This window comes from Mus pahari, chromosome 16 (genome assembly GCF_900095145.1).
Source record: "Mus pahari chromosome 16, PAHARI_EIJ_v1.1, whole genome shotgun sequence".
NCBI classification, from domain to species: domain Eukaryota; kingdom Metazoa; phylum Chordata; class Mammalia; order Rodentia; family Muridae; genus Mus; species Mus pahari.
The window spans coordinates 43,165,590-43,186,099 of record NC_034605.1 but is presented as its reverse complement, the minus strand read 5'-3'; the positions used below and the strand labels follow the sequence as shown (position 1 = coordinate 43,186,099).

At 38.8% G+C, this 20,510-nt stretch overlaps 1 protein-coding gene across 1 annotated transcript in view; it reads left to right on the top strand.

Moving 5' to 3' along the window:
* Ofcc1 (orofacial cleft 1 candidate 1) overlaps nucleotides 1–20,510 on the top strand; it is a 278,420-nt gene that overhangs the window by 68,961 nt on the left and 188,949 nt on the right. The window contains exons 6-8 of the mRNA XM_021215991.1: nucleotides 2,936–3,012; nucleotides 8,392–8,512; nucleotides 10,442–10,672. Coding sequence (XP_021071650.1) covers nucleotides 2,936–3,012; nucleotides 8,392–8,512; nucleotides 10,442–10,672 — 429 coding nt within the window. The remainder of the gene's footprint in view (nucleotides 1–2,935; nucleotides 3,013–8,391; nucleotides 8,513–10,441; nucleotides 10,673–20,510) is intronic.

The following is a 20,510-nucleotide window of genomic DNA, read 5'->3' as shown; positions in this document are numbered from 1 at the left end:
CCAGCATAAAGAAGTACAAGGAACTAAGAAAGGCTGGGAGTGGGAGAATTAGTCTTATCCAGGAGAGCACACAGATTGCTTATTTAATACCAAGTATTAGCCATGAAAACATAATATAGATAGCATTATATATACTGAGCAGGTGCTACATATATATATATATATATATATATANTATATATATATATATATATATATATGTGTGTGTGTGTGTGTGTGTGTGTATGTGTGTAACAATCACTAATGAAAAAAAGAGGCCATGAATTTGAAAGTAAACAAGGAAGGGTATATGAGAAAGTTCAGAAGGAGAAAAGGGAAGGGAAAATGATCTAATTATATTATAATCTCAAAAGATAAAGTTTGAAGAGTGATATTTTTATTATTTATTATTTTTCATTATTTAAAACTTTAACTTTGTACTTTCATTTATGTCAATGACCAGAGAACAGTTATTTATTATGTACACATACAAATATAGACAGCATGAGTAAGAATAATACATATGCATGATTGATATATTAAGGTTTAATATGTCAACATTAATGGCAAGTACATACTTAAATATGCATAATTCTCCTGGGAAAAAATTAAAATGCTTAAATGACCAGAGAGAATATTTTAGGTAAAATTCATGGCATAACTCATATAAATATTTATATTATTTGAAGAAATTGAAGACAGTGAGTTCAAAGGACATTTTAATATTTAATAATTTAATTTTGTTACTGAGAACTTACAAATTGGATATATAGTATTTTAATGTAGAGTTCATTTGTTATGTAGTCTTTGGATATATATGGATTCATATGGACACACACACACATACACACACACACACATATATATACATATATATGCTTATATGTGATACTCAGTGTGATGGAAGTTTCTTCTAACAATTTATAAACTTCTGAATTTCTTATCATTTTTTTAAATGGATGTGTGTGTACTCTTCTTATTTTTGTTAACATTTATAGTGATTATATGAAATAGTGGATCCCATGATGACCGTTCCATGGACATCATTGAACATGTATCATCCATTGCTTCATCTCCCATGCAGGGGTATGGCTGAAAAGCAGTGTATAAGATTCCCTTCAGTCTCCAGTCTCAGGCAACCCTAGGGGTCTTAGACTGTATCACGCTTAGATTTCAGGTAATGGCTCTAATCAGGTGTTGGTTGTAACACTGGAATATGGTTCATCACAAGACCTGAATCTTCTCAGACCTTGAAGATGCACAGGGAACTTTAAGGAGAACCTGAGTGAGGGTCTGAATCATCTCAAGAAAAATGTGACAAGAATTCTTGTGGTCTTCATGGGCAAAGCCTTTCTGTGTGAGAAGCAGAACAAAATCTCACTGCAAAGTGGAGAAAATAAAATCCTTCTGAGGATGTGCCAAAGAGATTGGCAGCTAGCTGCCTGCTTCAATTCTCAGGAAAAGAGAGACTGTAGCTAGCAAACGGACAGTAGAGATAAGGAAATTCCAAACCCTAGGCCTGTTCATGCCACCTGGTAGATTCTTGCTGCTTCTGGTAGAAAAAAAAAAGTGATGCAACAGAGATAAAGTAGAAGCAGGAGTCAAATGAGTCAAGTCTTAAAGGCTGTGACACTCTCAGCCTCTTGTTCAGCAAACAACACCAAAATGGTTCTTGAATAAAGAATTAAGAGGGTCACTGTTGAAGCTTTTGTTAGTACTATGGAAGTATCAGAGCAAAGCCCCAGAGTATTGATTGTAGAGAGGGAAAGACACTCTTAAGGGATGAAGTGCTACCCAGTTCCTCTCAATCAAACAATACTAAGATTCCTGGGGGGTTGAACATTTCACACCCACTGTTATGGAAGTCTGAGTCACTCAAATGTCTCCCTTTTGCCAAAGGAACTAATTGTCAATAAATCCCACAGAAATCTCACAAAGCCAAGAAATTCTGATTCAAGTAAAAGGACCAAAGAGTCCTTCAGATGAGGCTATCTCAAGCTTCTTAGATTCACCAGTAGGAAGAGAGATGAGAAACTGAATGGCAAAGACATGGGATGTCCAAAAACCAAGCCAAACCAACAACGATGACGAAAAACCAAATGGACGTAATATCTGGGGGGGGGGGGGGGGCTGAGCTCATTAACACATGAAATTGATGTGTATTGAGAGGTGTAAAAAAGTCAGTGGATTAAAGGAACCAAAAAAGAAGGAAAATTCAAACTATGGAAACTGAAGTTTACTGGGCCTCAGGGACCAGTTCCCAGGTCTTGAGACTTCATCAGAGAGCATGCAGAACCTGCTGGTCTGGATGTCACAGCTCACCCCTGTATCTAGCACTCCCTCCCTCTCATAGTGTGTGCCCATGTGAGTTATTATTATATCTGTACAAATATTAACAGGCTTATTGTTCAGTGTAATTATTTCTCCTTTTACTTTGGAAATGGGTACATGACTAAAATACTATAGTATGTCTTGTGTTCTATATAGTTAGCCATATGTTCATGTCCATGTTGGAAAACCGTATAACACTATGTTGGGGAGAGTACGAGGTGTGAAAAAGAGAGAGAAAGGGGAAAGAAGGGGAGAGAGGATGGAATATACACATGGGATGTAATTCGATTGAGATTGGGATGAGGCTTGGCTAGTAAGAACTAAAAATAGACACTGGAATCTGTGTTAGCATCACCAACTGTTTTTCATCTTTGGAGATGCCATTTCTTATTCTCTGTGTCTTCCTTGGCAGCAATTATGCAAGTAAGAAAAGTCAGATTTCATAAAAATGCAGCCACCCTAGGTCAAACTGCATCATTCTTATTTGTCTTTGGGAACCATAACTTTGGGGGCTTGGCATGTGTGTTCTAGTTTTAGAGAGTCCAGCTGCTCCAAAGATAAACTTCAAGTGTGTGCTGAATAAATTGTATAAATTTTGCTTTCATCTTTCTCATCTTCCATGCAGGATTTGGAATTTGAAAGAAAAGGACTCAGCCAGGACATTCCCATGTCATGTTTAAAGAAGGAAAAAGCATTCAAGAAGTATGTTCCTTAATGTTAAGAGTTTGTGTACTGTAGTGTGTTTGTATGTGTGCATTTGTGTGTGTGTGTGTGTGTGTGTGTGTGTTGTCTTCCTATGAGTTAAGTATGGATGGTTTGCAGGTAATAGGCACCCCTAAATTGATTTAACTAGAGAACCAGGCTTTAGGGAACTATGTCCCCATATTATCCTGGGATAGATCATTATTCTTCATCTCTGAGATGTTGGTGGATGGGCCGTCTAGCCTTGCTGGTATAAGTGGGAACTGTGTTTGACTGACCTCTGCGAGAACATTCAGATTCTTGGACCAGGACAGGAACTTCTAAGGTTTGGACAAAGCGGTCACTTCACACCACCGTGCCCAGAAATGGTATGTGTTTGGAGTCAGTTTTCAGCTGGGATCGTCTCCTTTGGAGCATTAGTGTTTACCTGGTCTGTCCGTCTTTGAATAAGGCTGTCAGCGTATTTCAGCATCAGTTGCCTGTCAGTGAGGCAGGAATGATGACACCTGTTGGGTGTCCTGGGGGTTGACCGAGGTAAGAAGTAAAGTATGTCCGAGAGAGTTTCTCTGTGCTTGCTGAAAGCTCGAGGCTACATCATGCTGAGAACATCAGACATTCTCAGCAAGGATCAGTGTCATCTCCAGGGAACATTTGGCAACATCTAGTGACATTTTGATTATGGAAGCTGGCATTAGATAGATGTCTAAGAGTATTCAATGAGTGGAGGACGGGATTCATTAGTCATTCAGTGCACTGAGCAGCCTCCACAGCGAAGCATTGCCTGGTTACAAAGGGCAATGGTGCTGAAGCTGAGACGAGCACTGTGCATAGGTGCTGCCTCTTTACTACCACTTCCCTTAGCTTGTGTTCTGACTGCAAATAGAGTAAACACTAGAGTGGAGCCTGTCTCCCCATGAAGACCACGTAGTGTCTGAGATGCTAGCTGTGAACTTGGGATTATATATCATTAAGGTGTCATTTCTATGTTCAACTAGAGACTAGTAGAATGTAGAATAGCATCCCTTCCACACCCAACGTATCTAATGATAGGACTTTGTATTATGGAAATTGCCAGGGAAGTCTGTAAGACTTTACATGTGAGAGAGCTAATTCCAGGCTAACTTGAAACAGCCAAAATAGGAACTAACCTAAACAGCCAACAATAAGAGACCATTTATACAAGTTACGGCAGACAGAATTAAACACTAGAGATACCTAAAACTTTAAATGTAGCATATAGAAAAATATGCATACGATGAACAAAGTAGAAAATAGACGTTAGAAAATATTTATAACATCAGTTTCACTTTGTATTAAAGATGAATAATTTAGCTATAGAGTGATGGAGAAGCCAGGATTTTGCAGAGGTTATGTCTAGTCTGTATGTAGGCTGTGGGAAGGGTTTTGATGATGCACAATGGAGCACCTATACAACCAGACTTTTGTAACCACAGTGCTGTGCACACCTCATCACAGTCTCAACCAGCCTTAGATGGAAAGTATTAATAGGAGTCGGAATGATGGCTCAGTTAAAGAGCAGGTATGGCTTTTTCAGAGAAGGCTTAGCTTTAGTCCCCGTTAACCATATTGGGTAACTCAAAATCACCTGCATCCCAAGTTTTAACCTCAGGGGCTCTCAACTTTCTCTATACTGCAACCCTTTAATACAGTTCTTCATGTTATGGTGACCTCCCAACCGTGAAATTATCTTTATTGCTACTTTGTAACTGTAATTTTGGTAGTTATGAATTTTAAGGTAAATACCTGATATCTAAGATACCCCTCCCAACAGAATCACAACTTGTGAGTTGAGAACCACTGATTTAGGTGATCTGATATCCTCTTTGGGGCTCTTATATACATGTACACACATGCACATGTGTACACACACACACACACACACACATATCTACACATAGTTTAAAATGAAATAAATGTTAACAAAAATGTATCTGTTAAAAAATAAACAGACCCAACATATAGACTGAAGACATACAGCTATTTTCTCCCTTGTTAGTTCTCTAAACAACCCAGCACAGAAGCTATTTCCATAGAATTTGTGCTATATTCAGTGTTGTCAGTCAGGTAGAAATAACTTTGCCTATAAGGGAGTCTACATGTATGTGCTCTATGCAATACCTCATCACTGTAGATAATGTTTCTGAGCATCACTGGGCTTCAGTCTCTGGGAGAGGTATGTCTTAGAACCCGCTTTCCAGGGTATATATAGAAGATAGCTGTACCTCCATCAACATAATGTTAATAATGTTTGATCAGCGAGTAAGACAGAAATGATGATCTACTTTCAATCTTGTCTTGGGGTCTTATTGCTGTGACGAGATACCCTAACCATAGCAACTCCCTTACAGGAAACCATTTCATTGGGACTGGCTTATAGTTTCAGAGGTTTAGTCCATGAGTCCCTCGGTGGGAAGCATGGCACAATGCAGACAGATATAGTGCTGGTGGAATTAAGAGTTTTCCATCCAGATCCAGAGGCAGCAGGAAGAAGGATTGTCACTGGGCCTGACTGGGGCTTCAGAAACCCTAAAGCCCACCTGGAACAAGGCTATATCTCCCAACAATACCACTTGCTATGAATCTATGGGGGCCATTTTCGATGCAGATAGGATCTCATGCCTGCTCCTAGCTTCTGACCTTGACCTCAACTGCTTTACAGGAGTTCAAGTCAACAGTGTTTGTGGGTACCTGACCCCTTGTATTCCCTACTGTTTTTTTTTTTTTTAATTTTTAAAAATTAATTGGTTATTTTATTTATTTAACATTTCAAATGTTGTCCTCTTTCCCGGTCTCCCCTCTGCAAACCCACCCCCCCACAGCGCATTTCCCTCCTGTTTGCCTCTAAGAAGGTGCCCCCCCCACTCCTGCCCCACTGCTCTCATGTCCCACTATGCTAGGGCACTGAGCCTTCACAGGACCAAGGGCCTCCCCTCCCATTGATGCCAGATAAGGCCATCCTCTGCTACATATGCAGTTGGAGCCATGGTCCCTCCATGTATACTCTTTTGTTGGTGGTTTAGTCTCTAGGAGCTCTAGAGGGTACAGTTAGTTGATATTATTGTTCTTCCTATGGGGTTGCAATCCCCTTCAGCTCCTAAGTCCTTCCCCTAACTTTTCCATTGTGGTCCTTGGCCTCAGTCTGATGGTTGGCTATGAGTATCTATATCTGTCTTAGTCAGGTGCTGGCAGAACCCCGGATGGGATAGCCATACCAGGCTTCTTTCTGCAAGCACATCTAGGCATCAGCAATAGTGTTGGGGTTTGGTGTCTGCAGATGGGATGGGTCCCCAGGTGGGGCGATCTTCTCTGGATGGCCTTTCCTTCAGTCTCTGCTCCATTTTTTTGTCCCTGCATTTCCTTTAGACAGGAACAATTCTGGGTTCAAAATTTTGAGATGGGTGGGAGACACTTCACTCTTTTTTAAGTTGCAGGAAATAAGTTTTAGAAAAAAAATGAGCTTGTTAACAGGGACCATATTATCTTTTAGCTTTCTGCCTGCCTTCCTTCCTTCCTTCCTTCCTTCCTTCCTTCCTTCCTTCCTTCCTTCCTTCCTTCCTTCTTTCCTTCCTTCTATCCTTCCTGATAATAGTGAATGCAACATCTTAGTATTCAGATTAAAATTTTAGGATATTTCTGAGCACCTTGTAATTTTTACCAAGGGGAACAAAGAAAGAAACTGAGAGGAGCCATCTTACTTTGGTTAACATAAGATGTTTGATGTTTACTAATGAAATCTGTTTACCTTCATAACTGTATAATAGGGCCATTAAAGACAATAGATACAGTAGTTTAAAAGTAATAAAATTTACAACAAAGTGTATTTAATTTGAAATTGAATTGCCAGCAAATGGGTGTCCTAATGAACTCCTGTGTCAATGCAGCTCCAACCACATTAAGGGAGATAATTTGTATCATAGAAACTGAATCAGCAGTGAGACCCCAAAAGGCTATTCCTCTGGTGGGGGTACAGTCATTGTCACAGATGGCCCTGCTGATGGAATTAAACTTAAGTCAGGAGAAGTGGGAGATACAATTCTTCGTAATTCAAACGCACTTGGGAAAGCAGACAGATGATGTTAGGGTTTGAGAAGCAAACAAACAGAAAAGTCAACCATGAAGAAGAGTCTTGAAAAAAGGGAGTGCATAATTAATAAGAGGACAAGGGAGCAATTTAAGGAGAAAAACGAATCTTGATCTCTTGTCTTTTGCATTAAGGACAGGAAATGTGTATGTCATTTCAGCTAAGCATCTATTTTAAATAAATGCTTTTTCTCAAGGTTTCATGAACAATTTGTAGGATCAAAGAAGAATGGGTAGAAAAAAAATGAAATGACAAGACATCATATCAAATACAGATGGCTCTCTATATCTGTGGTTTCTGTATCTATGCATTCAACCACTACTGGAGGGAAAATGTAGTTAGGTCTGTGATGGCTTAAGCCATACTGAGCACCTTTGCTCTGTTGGTATGTTAAAGAAACAATGTTGCACAGCAAGTATTTATACCATTTTTACATTCATTAAACAGCCAGCTACTGCAGTGGTTCTCAACCTGTGGGTCTTCACCCTTTTGGGGATCAAATGACCTTTTCATAGGGGTTGCCTAAGAGAATCAGAAAACACAGATGTTTATATTATGATTCATAACAATAGCAAAATTACTGTTATGAAATAGCAAAAACGAATAATTTTATGGTTGGAGAGGGTCAACACAACGTGAGAAACTGCCTCAAAGGTTCTCAGCATTAGGGATGTTGAGACCAGAGTTTGCTTCCCAATTCTCAGGTGGGCTGATTCCTGTAACTCTGGCTGCAGGGAATCTGATGCTCCAAGAGAATCTGTAGTCACAGGCCTGTTTTTGCATGTGCATCGATGCACACACACAAAATTAAAATGGAATATTGAAAAATATATAGTCTATGTGCATAGAATTTATGTATATACCATGTTGTGTCATGTAAGGGGCAGGAGTAGATTCTGGTATTCATGATGAGCCCCCCAGTCTACTTCTTTGAGATCAAGGAAGACAACTGTATTTGATTTCCTGGTTATTTCTGAGACAATTGACATTTTAACTGTTGGGAGCTCAGGACCTCATATAGCATGCCATATGTTTTATGGGGCTCTACTTCAAATACCATGCTTTAATCGCGTGCAGCACCTGCAGTGTGCTGTTTATTTAATTCCTTGTTAATCCAAGAAAAAACAAAATCAGGCTATCTTGTGGATCTGAAAAAAAAAAAAAGGCTTTTTTCTCATGCTCCATTTTCAATATCTTTTCTTTCATTTTTTTGTTTTTGTTTTTGTTTTTGTTTTTGTTTTTGTTTTTTTTATACTTCCTTTTCCTACCTGCTGCAGAGCTCTGAGTCAGCTGTGTACTGCAGATGGGAATCCTTACACAAAGGGTAGTGACAAGGGGCAGCACTCATTTCCAGAAGTGACTAAAGAATCTGGAAGAACAGAAGTAACTTGCTGGAAGGTGAGCACTCTAGACTGATTTCTGCTGCAAAATGTCAGATGAAGGTGTCCATTGTGTGGCTGCCCTTACCTGTTCTTATCCTCCTAAGGGTTTCTTGAGAGAAAGCAGGTCTTACTAAATGTTTTTGATGCTAATACCATACATAGGTCAAACGCTGCCCATGGAAATGTCAGTAGCATTCCTCAGCACAGGGTGCCATGCCAGTATGGCCAGGCTCAGCCTCAGCTACCCATTGGAGGTAGGCTTGCCAAAATGCAAATGACGCAGGCCTGAGATTTGATGAATCTTCATTCCCCTTCTCTCGCTCGGCCTGGCATGTGCTTGACGGAGGTTGTAAATGCAAGAGAGATTGTGGTATAATTCCTCAGACTGGCACGTCTGCCCCCTAGTCACCATTCGATTATCTTCCAAATTGCTGTGTTTCAGAGAGATAAAGATTCTTTATGGCTTGCTGACTTGAAACAACCACAAGAGCCGGCACAGAGATGTCTAGGCGACCATGCATAGTAATGCTATTGATAAATGACAAAATCTTTGTTTGTATGACATTTCCAAAACAAAACAAAACAAAACAAAACAAAACATTACTACAGAAGATGAATCTAAAACACAAAATGTCACATTTGGCATGCAAAACTATCACAATATATTTCAGTATAAAATTCATAGAGGCGTTTAATTTAGAATGTGTTTAATAACTCCGTCTGCCTGCATCAGTAATCCTGCCTTGGGGTCGAAAAAGATTGTCTTATTTATTCAGATGGTGTTAATTTTCAAAAAAATATTTTTGGAAACCAAAATATTAAGGTTAAATCTTTGTTGTTAATTAAGATTTTCTAATTAAACCAAAAAATAATTGTTATTCTGATTACTTTTTAAGTATGATTTGAGTGGGAAATAAAAGAAACGGAACAACTTTCTTTGTTTACTTAATTCTAGAAGCATATTATCTGTACGGAAATATGCATTATCTCAATAAATTCTTGGCAGGATTAAGAAGTCTCTCTTCTGTCAACTGTAGATTAACCTGGTACTCCTATCCTGGGTGGAAGAGTAACACGTCCTTTAAAATGATATTATTTGTGATTGAAGCATAAAGTACTTCAAGGTTGAATTCCTCAGGGTCTTGTGAGTAAGTCTAGAAATAAAACTTAATGATATCTGAACTCTCAACAATCTTGCTTAAGTGTTTACTTGATCTGAAACAATAGTTTGCTCAAATCATTAATTTGTATAAGCTCACTGGTAATTACGGAACATGGAAGTGGCCTGTTCCAGTCAACTGTGAATGAGCAATGAAACTTGAATGTTCCATGAAGCACTCAGTCCTGTCTCAGTTACGTGCCATGGGTGGAGACTCAGACCTTGATAGTTCCCTCTTTTTTGTTGTGGGACGGGCTCTCATCGGAAGCCTGTGGGGCAAACCGACATGCTGAGAACATGTCGGATCAGACGAGGTGTAAGTCTTACATGTTTTGCAGGTCAGTTATCAATGTGCCGTTATTATCTGTGATTAGTAGTGTTTATGATCTCCGCCTTTCTCATGCCATGTGTGAGGCTTGCTGCTGGGGTTTCACATTCCCCCCCCCCCCCAAAATCTCAGCAGGCCTGCTGTGTGGTTTCCAGACGTGTTGGATTCCAGCTAATTCCATCCTACTGTAATAGATTAATGGTTTCTGATGGCATAGCTTATTAACATACCATGCTTAAACACTAGTTAAACTTTCCCTCCCATCACTGGGGAGTTTGCTTTTTGACCTCTTAATTATACATTGTGGGTCCTTGTCTGTTATCATTGCTAATACCTAACAATTACAGGTTGAGTAAAAATAATTGTCTCCCTTTTTTACCCTCTGAAAAGCCCATTGTTGCTAATTGCTTGGTTTTACTCAGTTCCTGTGTAATTCAAGAACTCCTCCTTTTATGTAGGGTGAGCAGCCTCAGTTGCCTAGTCTACAAATACAGATCAGATGTATCAGGGGCCTCAAGGACAAGGCTCCCCAAGGCTCCTACCTCCTCAGAGTGTCTCTGCTCAGTCAGCTGGGAAGCTGTGCCTCACAGGGGTGTCAAACAGAGCAGCTGAAGACAAGGACGTGCCCAGTTCTTCATGGTGGCAACTTTTATGATGTGGGGCTCTATTTCCACGAAAGCCTTTCTGTGGTAAGCTAACCTTCCGTGCACATGTGCATAGACAGTCTTTGCATTTGATTAGACTCTGCTGTCACTATCTGCTGGCCATCTCTTTCTATCCAGAATCAACCCACTGTTCTCAACACAAAGGATCTTATTCATATAATCTTCTATGATAGCATTCACTTACTCAGTAGGTGTTCAACACTTACTATTGGTCTATCTGTCTCTCTCTGTCTTTGCCTCACTCTCTTTCTCTATCTATCTATCTATCTATCTATCTATCTATCTATCTATCTATCTATCTATCTTTCTTTCTTTCTATCTATCTATTTATCTTTCTATCTATCTAACTGTCATCTATCTTTCTATCATCATCTATCATCTATCTCTGTATCTATTATTTATCTATTATCTATCATCTATCTATCTATAATTTATCTCTATGTCTATTATCTATCTATCTATCTATCTATCTATCTATCTATCTATCATCTATCTCTATGTCTATTATTTATCTATTATCTATCTATCTACCTACCTATCCTCGATATCTATATCTATTACTTATCTATTATCTATCTATCATCTATATATCTATTCCAACCCTATTGCAGGTAAAGAGATATTTAGTTCTATGTTCTTTATTTGTTAAGAGTGTAGTATGAATTATTGATCTTTCTGTTTTCAGGGTTTCTTGGCAAACAACGCTAACATGTGTGCTGTGTGCAGCACATGCTTATATATGTACGCAGCTAGGAGCTAGAGGAACTGTACATATAGTAAGCCATAGGTTGTCCTGACTATTCAAATGTATTCTGGAAAGGAGGGTACTGGGAGAAAACATGGTGGGTGGGGCTAGAAGTGATTCTGGAGAGAAGGAGGACATCAAGTTCAGAGAGAAGCTGTCCAATAGGAGCAGTGAAGCCAGGTTCGACTCATCCTGGAACATCTTCCCTGGATAGGTAAAGTACAAAGAGAAAGGAGAATTGATTAGTCCTAGAAGCCCAAGTTGCCCTGCTGTACTGGGGGCATGGCATTGACAGTTCACAGAATAACTTCCTTATATCCTATTTATTTGAATTATTATAAAAATTATCAGAATTGACACAAGTACTGAAGGATAATATTCAAGGAGAAAATATTTTTTCCCTACCTGGAAACGGAGTTTCAAGTTGTGCTTTTCACTAGCAGATGTGTTAATGCAACCGCCCCCCCCCCTTTTCTCTGTAGCTAAGAAACAACTCCATAGCAAATTGTAACTATGGAAACCCAATAGCATCGATAAAGACCGTTAGACAATAGAGTAATTACTCTGTCATTCAGAAGAAGATAAGCAGGGGTTAGAGAAAAAAAACAAAAACCAAAGACTAGCATGACCCATCAATGGAAGATGAGCACTTAACGATAGCAATAACTGTGTGCATGTATGACTAACCAATAACTGTGCGTATGTATGACTAGCCAATAACTGCGTGCATGTATGACTAGCTTTAACCATGTTAGAGTACTCACTGACATAACAGCCAGGACATCAAAAGCTGCTTTGAAAAAGGAATGTAAGAATTCATTGTGGGGAAATGTTTTCTGGAAAAGGGACCTTAACTGACAAGATTAGATAGTGGGAACAGTCTATTATTGGCCTAATTGGAAGATGGTATAGTGAGGTTGTTCTACCAGAGGTATGTGCAGAAAGATGCCTTGCCTCTGCATAGCAGGAATCCAATAATCCCCCTTATTGTTATTGTAATTATAAATATTATAAAATTATAAAAATTTACCCAGTGGGCTTTTATTTTAATTAATATGGTAAGTACTTATAGTTCAGATAACTTCCAAATTAACCTTTGGTTAAAAAAAAATTTGGGTTAATATACTTTTTATTTTTTTCTTCACTACATGATCCCCACACTCTACAGTTATATTCTTTTGGTCCATTTCAAACCTTCTTGTTTTAAATGTTTTTTCATTGAGGTGTGCTATAGTTTGGTTTTGTTACCTGCTTTTGTTCAACTGTCCATTCTCTCTCAAGTCCCTGGGTAAAAAAATGTGAACTCTGGATGCAGGAGCCTCACCTATACTTGTTGGCTTTATAGAGGGTATCCCATATGAGCTGTTGAGTCACGGTTATGGTCCGTGTGCGGAGTTTGAAAGCCTTGATGTACAGAGTAGAACTATTAAGCCTTTGAGATGGGGGGCCCTTGAGAGGCAGAATACAGTAGGAGGTTCTTCATCTATTGAGGCATCACCCTTGAAGAGGACTGTGAACCCCACTTTCTTCCTCTACTTTTGCTTTCTGGTACATGAGGTAAGTCATTCTAGACATGCCCCACCCTGGCACCATGATATGCTGCCCTGTCAGAGGCCGAAAGCAGTGGATATCGCTGAATTTGGACTAGAACTTCCCAAATTAAGAGCCCAAGTCACTATAAGAGCTAATTGTCTCGGGAATTTCTTTACAGTACTGATATGCTGACTTGTATACAGGGAAGGAGTTGGGCAAGTGCCAGTAGGAGGAGTCACACCATGCAGGTCTGGAAGGATACTCCCTGCCAATTAAAAGAGTGAGGCTGCAAAGATTACTTACAGTGCCAAAGCTGCACTGAATCGTAGGACAGGCTGCTGATTCCTGGGATGAGAAAAGCATTTCCCACTCCTGCCAGTCAGAGAGGGAAGCATCTTGGAATGGTTAAAAGAACAGTCCTAAAAATTCTACATGTGTCAGAAAACAAAAACAAAACCTCCTCCCATGGGCAGGAAAATGTACTCTTTAGCAGGCTGACAAAAATAACATTGAATTGTGTGTGTCCCTTAATATTCATGCTCAACAGAATCTGGGAATCTCGCACCCCAAACAAACAAATAAAACCCCACTAGGCTACTTCACTCTCTCTCTCTCTCTCTCTCTCTCTCTATATATATATATATATATATATATATATATATATATATATAGCATAATACTCACAACAAAAACTAAAACAGGAGATGCACCTAAGAAACCATTACTTGTCAGGCAAGAGGAGTCGTCACAGGAGCCTTTCTGCTTCTAGAATGTGAAAGGATGCTGTCGGAAGAAGTCCCATTTGCTCTGTCAGAGTCACCCCAGTAACATCAAGTTTTCTCATTAAGCATACAACTCTGCCTGCTGGTCTCACTGCTATGGTTTGTAGGAGACTGACAGTTAAAACAGCGAGTTTTCAAGCAACATACCTTAGTGTTATTTCATTTATTTACTTAAATTTTATTTATTTATTTATTTTTTTTTTTTAAAACAGAGACTCGTGTGTCCCATGCTAGTCTCAGCTCATTACATAGCAGAGGATGATAACTTTGAACTTCGGGTCCTCCCATCTCCATCTCCGGAGGACTGCGATCACAGACTTGTCCCACACACCTGGTCTATGGTATTGCTAAGGTCTGAATGCAAAGCTTCATTCCCAGCACCTATTTACTCTACCAACTGAGCTATACCCTCAGACACAGTATCATAGTTTCCTAATAGTAAAAATACTTTCAGGAAAAAAAAAAAAAAAACACAAAACCATGCCTTGGGTTTGTAACGAATATTGAGACATTTGAGACATCTAGTTCATTCCATTTAAGGAACAAGTCAGAGAGAATCCATTTCTTTTCTTACTCCATGAATGGAAGTGATTAGCTTCCCTAAGGCAGCTGGAGGGCACCAGGTGCCATTCGTGTGCTAACTAGAGAGAGATGACCATGCATCTGTGGAAAAGTCAAGGAACAAAGAAGGGATTACCTAAATGAAAGAATAAGGCCTAGTTACAGGAGACACACTGAGTCTGAGGATGTACTTAAATCACATGCGTGTAAGGTTATCTCTCTGATTGACCTTTAGCAAGGACACAGTGTTACAGTGTCACAAGTGGTATGTATACCTTTGGCATCAGGCTGACCCTTGAAGATAAAGTGTAACAGCAGCTGCTTTCTAGGTGTTGGCGAGGGTTCCTAAGGGAGGCAACAGATGTGCTGATGACATACTGCTCCAGATATCCTTGGTACCAATTCCATATCTAGAGTTTTGTTATTGTTCTTGCCTCAAATTAACATATTAAACATATTAACATGGCTCTTGCTATATCATAAGGTAGAGGTAGTCGAAGATGTTAAGGGAAAAATAGGAGTCACAGGCCCCTCAGATCACATGAACAATACCAACTACTTGATATTAACATAGTAGGTCAAGTTCATTTGTGGATTTCAAGCTTAGACCGGAAGATCTCAGTGCTTGCCTGAAGATTTTTGAATATATCCTTGGTGGAAACATCAGGGACCTGCTTGTCTTTTGCTGACACTTACCCTGGAAACATTCCAAATAAAGAGATTGCCATCTTTGTTCATGGTATCCATTAACAGCCTACAGATGTAGATCCTTGGGAGGACATGTGCTACATGATGTACATGCCTTTTGACTTCTAGTTCTGTCAAGATGATGAGCTAGGTTAAATATTTAGGTTATCTTAGTCTACCGTTCTGCTAGAGTCAGGGCTTAAAAGGCATATTCATTTTCAGATTTTCATTCTATAAACATTCTTGAATCTATTGTACACACACGCAAAAAACTTGGGAATGTATAAATCACTCAAGAACAGAACAGATAGCATTGTGGATGAAAAACAAACAAACAGATAAAACACAAAACAAAACAAAAACAAAACAAAAATCAAAGAGAACAGTGGTAGATTAGACAATGGTAATGTGAGGAAGAGAAGGATAAATGGTCAAATTTGGCTATCTTAAGATTTGGAACGTAACTCCCATGTATGAGTCAAGGGTTTATGATTATTTGAGAAAGAATTTCAAAAGTTTTAGATGTTCCAACAAATGGTATCCAAAAGGGACAGAAAAGACCAAAAATGAAATGAAATGAAATGAAGTGAAATGAAATGAAATGAAATAATCCAGGCATTGGGCCAGAGGTACCACAAACATTGAATTTCTTTCCTAAGGCTACCATGCAAAGTTTAGAAATTTTTGGGCAAAAGCAGGCAAGGTTTTGTGTGCTTCTCATGGATTATGGCAGGGTTAAGAGTTCTTTAGTTTATAGATGTTCACCATGGTCCTCACCATGTCTTCCCTGTATGTAAGTCTGTCTGTCTCCATGCAAGTAACTCTTCTTTATAAGGACATTGCCATGTTAGCTCATAGCCATATTAAAAACACCATTATAATTTAGTTAAATAAAAAGATCCCATTTCCAAATATGGCTGTTTTCTGAAATACTTTAAGTTAGAAATGTTAGAAAGTTCAACATATTTCTGTAGGGGAGACTTAATTCACTCTACAATTAATACATTCTTACTAGAAGCTTGGTAAAAGAATTAGCAAAATGACATTCAAGATCAAGGAAGAATGCAGAACAAGTGATACTTTCAGTCTTTTCTTAGAAATATTTTTGAAATTTTAAAAAAGAATGTTAGAGGGTGGAACTTTTCTATTTGAATTTAATAAAATATTTGATGACTTAAACATTTGAGTTGCAAAAGAAAAATAAAGAATCATACAATGTAATTAAGTATAGGGTTATATTTTTAATTATTTAACCAATAAAAATTTAGGGTAAAGGTCCCAGTGAGGACAACAGCATCTTTCTAATTTCCCTAAGACAGACAGGACAGCCCAGGAGCCCTGCCTTGACCCATTCATAAATGCACAAAAAAGTGAGTCATGCTTAGTGCTGCCATGATCCAAAGTTACAGATAACATTAGTGAGAGCACCGAGAGGATGTAGGAAGAAAGACTGTAGCGATCATTACAGAAAACATTGATAACACCAAGATGTAGGAAGACTATAGCCACGGTTACAGAAAGCATAGATGAGGCCAAGATGTAGGAAAACCATAGCAATCTTTCAGAAGTTTGGTGAAGGATGTCTTCAGTTGTTTTCTCTGCTTGGTTTCTAAGACATTCATGTTGCTAAATAAATAGAGCATTTTTAGGGATTTATAGGAGATTCAAAGAGAAAGGGTATCAAAATTACTTTTAAGAACATAAAGTCAAATGTAAATTAAGATTTTTGACCATTATTTCCTTGTCACATTAGCTTGCATGATAATTCTTGTGGGTGACATTTTAAAATATCATTATTGACCTTTGGCAATGGTAACTGAAGAAACTTCTGTTAATTATTAGCTGGAATTGTTATGCTTGCAATTCTTAGTATCGTTGGGTATGGGGATCAGCCAACTTATAAAAATAAGGATACAAATAATAGGTTAAAGAAGCAAAAACAGCAAAACTCAGGCAAAGAACATTGATTAATGAATTTTTTAAAATTCTTAAAGGTCATGTGCTGAAGTTTGGCTGAGCCTCGGGCAGATCTAATGAACATGACCAAGCCCCTCTGTGTGCAGCAGGTAACCCGTGCTGACTCGGAATTTGCTGACATTACAGGGTTATTATTTCTGGAAGGATGCAGCATTCTGGAACAATTTCTCTAATGATTCCATTAAGACCATGGTTTCCTTCAATTTAGGGTAACATATTCCATTTTTCTCATTGCCCCAAAACACAGAGAAGTGTGTATAGGACAGAGGGTTTATGTCAGCCAAAGGAAAGGAGGAAAAAAAAATCACTTGATTTTGATGGTACTTAACCCCATTTTGTATTTGATAAGCACATCTGTTTTGTGGATCACATGCCAGTGTGCAAGATTGTCTAAAGTCAAAAAAAATATTTTGGTTTAAAAATCATTAACTTATGGCAATCTTGAGGATCCCTTAAAGTAGCCATAGTTGGCTGTCATTGTATGAGAGGCACTTTAATGCCCAGGTCAAGGAAAAGAATCTATTGGACCAGAGTCTCTGAGAACAGAATGGGGACAAAGGTTTCCAGATGGAGAGTCCGAGAGCAGGCGTTTGGTGGTCATTTATCACGAGGGTCTGCTTTTTGCTGTGACCAGACAGGGCTTGCTGTAAAAATGCATTCTAGTTGCATTTTTACATCATTGGGAGATGCTCTCATAAGCCATTTCTCATTTTATACTTAAAAGCAAAGAATAATTACAGGAAGCAAGGCTTGGAAGGGTGTGCTAGGATGTGGGCACTGGAGCCCGTATTCTGGCTCCGGACTTCCTCTGTGATAGGACGTGCCACAGTTGTTATCTCCTCTTGTCTCCGTGATCTCTACTCTAAGAGTCATCACCAGAAACTCTGTCCCCTTGAAGCCATGTTACTGACAGAGCAGTGATCTGGAGTAAATGCTCCAGTGGAGCCAAAGAACACATTTCTTTGAAACAAACTTGAGCTCAAATAAGGAAGCCCAATCCCAGGTTATACCTAAGTTCTGAGTCACTGCAGGGTTTATCTCCTTCCTTCCTACATCCGTGACCCTTCTGTCATTTTAAAGAATACATGAGTGTCTGTGAGCAATATTGATATTTGAATTTCTTAAATGTTTCTAGACCACAGTGAAGAGTTTGTTACTTCCACTGATATCAGGGCACTTACAATTGAAGGAAATATTGGGAGACAGCATTAACATTTGTAATTCACACATGAGAATCTGAATTTGAGGGAAGTTTGTCAAGTTGCTCAATGTCACATAAATTCTTAGGGAAAAGTTGGAAATGGAACTTTTACTCCACAATTATGGGCACTCAACTATGGCTTTCTAACTCCAGTAAGATATTCTAATTATCTAACATATAATCACCTAATATCTAATTATTGAAGAACACCTAGAGACATCCTGAAGCAAAACAATGTTTCTAAGACATCATCTCACAGTTTGGTTAAATCCATTGTTTGACTTCTCACATATGTTAGGACAAGTCAGTCTTGCTGTATGTTAATAGACCCTGGTCATATGGCTTCCTCCTCTCTTCTCTGGGATTTCTCCACATTAGACAGAGTACCTATCACTATGAACTAAACTATGCTGAGCTATAACTGCATGCAATTCAGTGCATTCTCCCAATATTCAGTTTCCCACCTGAGTTGGTCAGACGCATCCTTCCCACTTACCCTTCAGTTTCTAAACTCATTCATTTAGCTACTGTTTATATAAATTAGTTAGCCCCCAATAAGACTACACACACACACACACACACACACACACACACACACACACACACATACTGCTTTGTACTTCAGGGCACAGACCCCTTACAAGTAGCAGATAATAAAAACAAAACAAAACAAAACAAAAACAAAACTGCTTCTAAAATGAGAGCAAACATAATGTGAAACTATTTAGAGATACTAGACAAATTTAGTCGAATTTCAGATGATCAAAAATACCGATTGCTTCTGATAAAGAGAAAGTGAAAGAAATGTTAAGGTAATGTCAAATGACATTATCACAATATCGGAAATTTTAAAAATAGAATATAGGATATAGGGAAGAAACAAATCAATTCAGAGATGTTATTTTAGTATTTCTAAATTGGTAATATTTAAGAAAATAATAGTACAACTTGGTTTTACTGCTTTAGAGTCACTTCTTTCCTTTTTAAGAAAGTAATATTTTGGGCTGGAGAGATGGCTCAGCTGTTAAAGGCTAGGCTCACAACCAAAAATATAAGAAAGTAATATTTTGAGTAAGACTTAAAAAAGCAAAATGAGCCCATACACTCATTTCCTAGAGGTATGAGCAAACTCAACTCAGCTCATCCTCAAATGGAAAAGAAATTTGAGGTTCAAGCTTATGCCTAAAGGAGTTGACAGCTGCTGTTTTCTGTTGGGTTGGAAATCTTCCTCTTGCCACTTCAAGTCATCTTGTAAAATACCAAATCCTCTGCCGGAGAGACTGGAAAGTGAGGCTGTGCCTACAGGAGAACGAATGTCCAAGTCTAAACTTTTAGTTTATCCCTGATGAGCAGGGTGTAGATTATCTGAGACACACACACACACACACACACACACACACATACACACACACACCATTTCAGCTCTTCCCTGAGCCTGAGAGCTTCCAGGTGTCCTTTGGGAATTTTGGATATGCATAGACATATACAGGCTCCTACCCTGCTAACTGCAACTTTGATGCTTATAAAAAGCAAACAGAACCTTCTCCAAATCATGCTTGCTATTTTTTAAGTGATGATCACTGTTTTTGCCATGTTATGGGAGGAAAGTATAAATCTTCGAGAAAATCAGTCAAATCATAAAAAGTAGTCTCCTTATAGCCTGTGTTCCTACTCTGGAACTTCATTGGCTGTATACACATTGCCCCTCATTTACATGGTCACAGCCATTAAGCCTGGATAGAATAAATTATTCACTCACTGTGTGTCTTATTCAGTTCATGATATTATGTTAAAATGCCATACAATGAATGGCTTAAACAATAAGCATTCATCACCCTCAGTAGAAGAGTCTAGAAGGACAGAGATTAGCATCCTAGCAGATCTATCTCTGGTGATCACCTTTCCTCTGGCCCAGATAGTCTTTCGTTAGTGTCTGTCCTGAGCAAGAAAATATCGGAGCTGTTGACCTTCCTCTTATAAAGCCACTAATTCTACTCCCACTTCTTCATCTAAACCTGAGTACCTTACACAGGACCCACTTGTAAATTCCATTGTGTGTGGGCTGAGGCTTAAACATAAGATTTATAAGCATTTTGGTTCACTCCTATGTGCACACGAGTAGTACAATTATTACATAGATAAGCATCCTGTGATTAAAAACAATGCATACAACAGGAGAGTTAAAGAGATATGCATGGGGTGGGTAGGGAGAGATGGCTCAGTGGTTAAGAGCATGCACTTGACCTTCAAAGGACCAGAGTTAAATCCCCAGCATCCATATGAGGTAACTCACAACTGCCTATAACTCTCGTTCCAGGCCAGAGCCCCTGTGGGCAACTGCATTCATGTGTGCACACACTTAGCCACAATTATAAG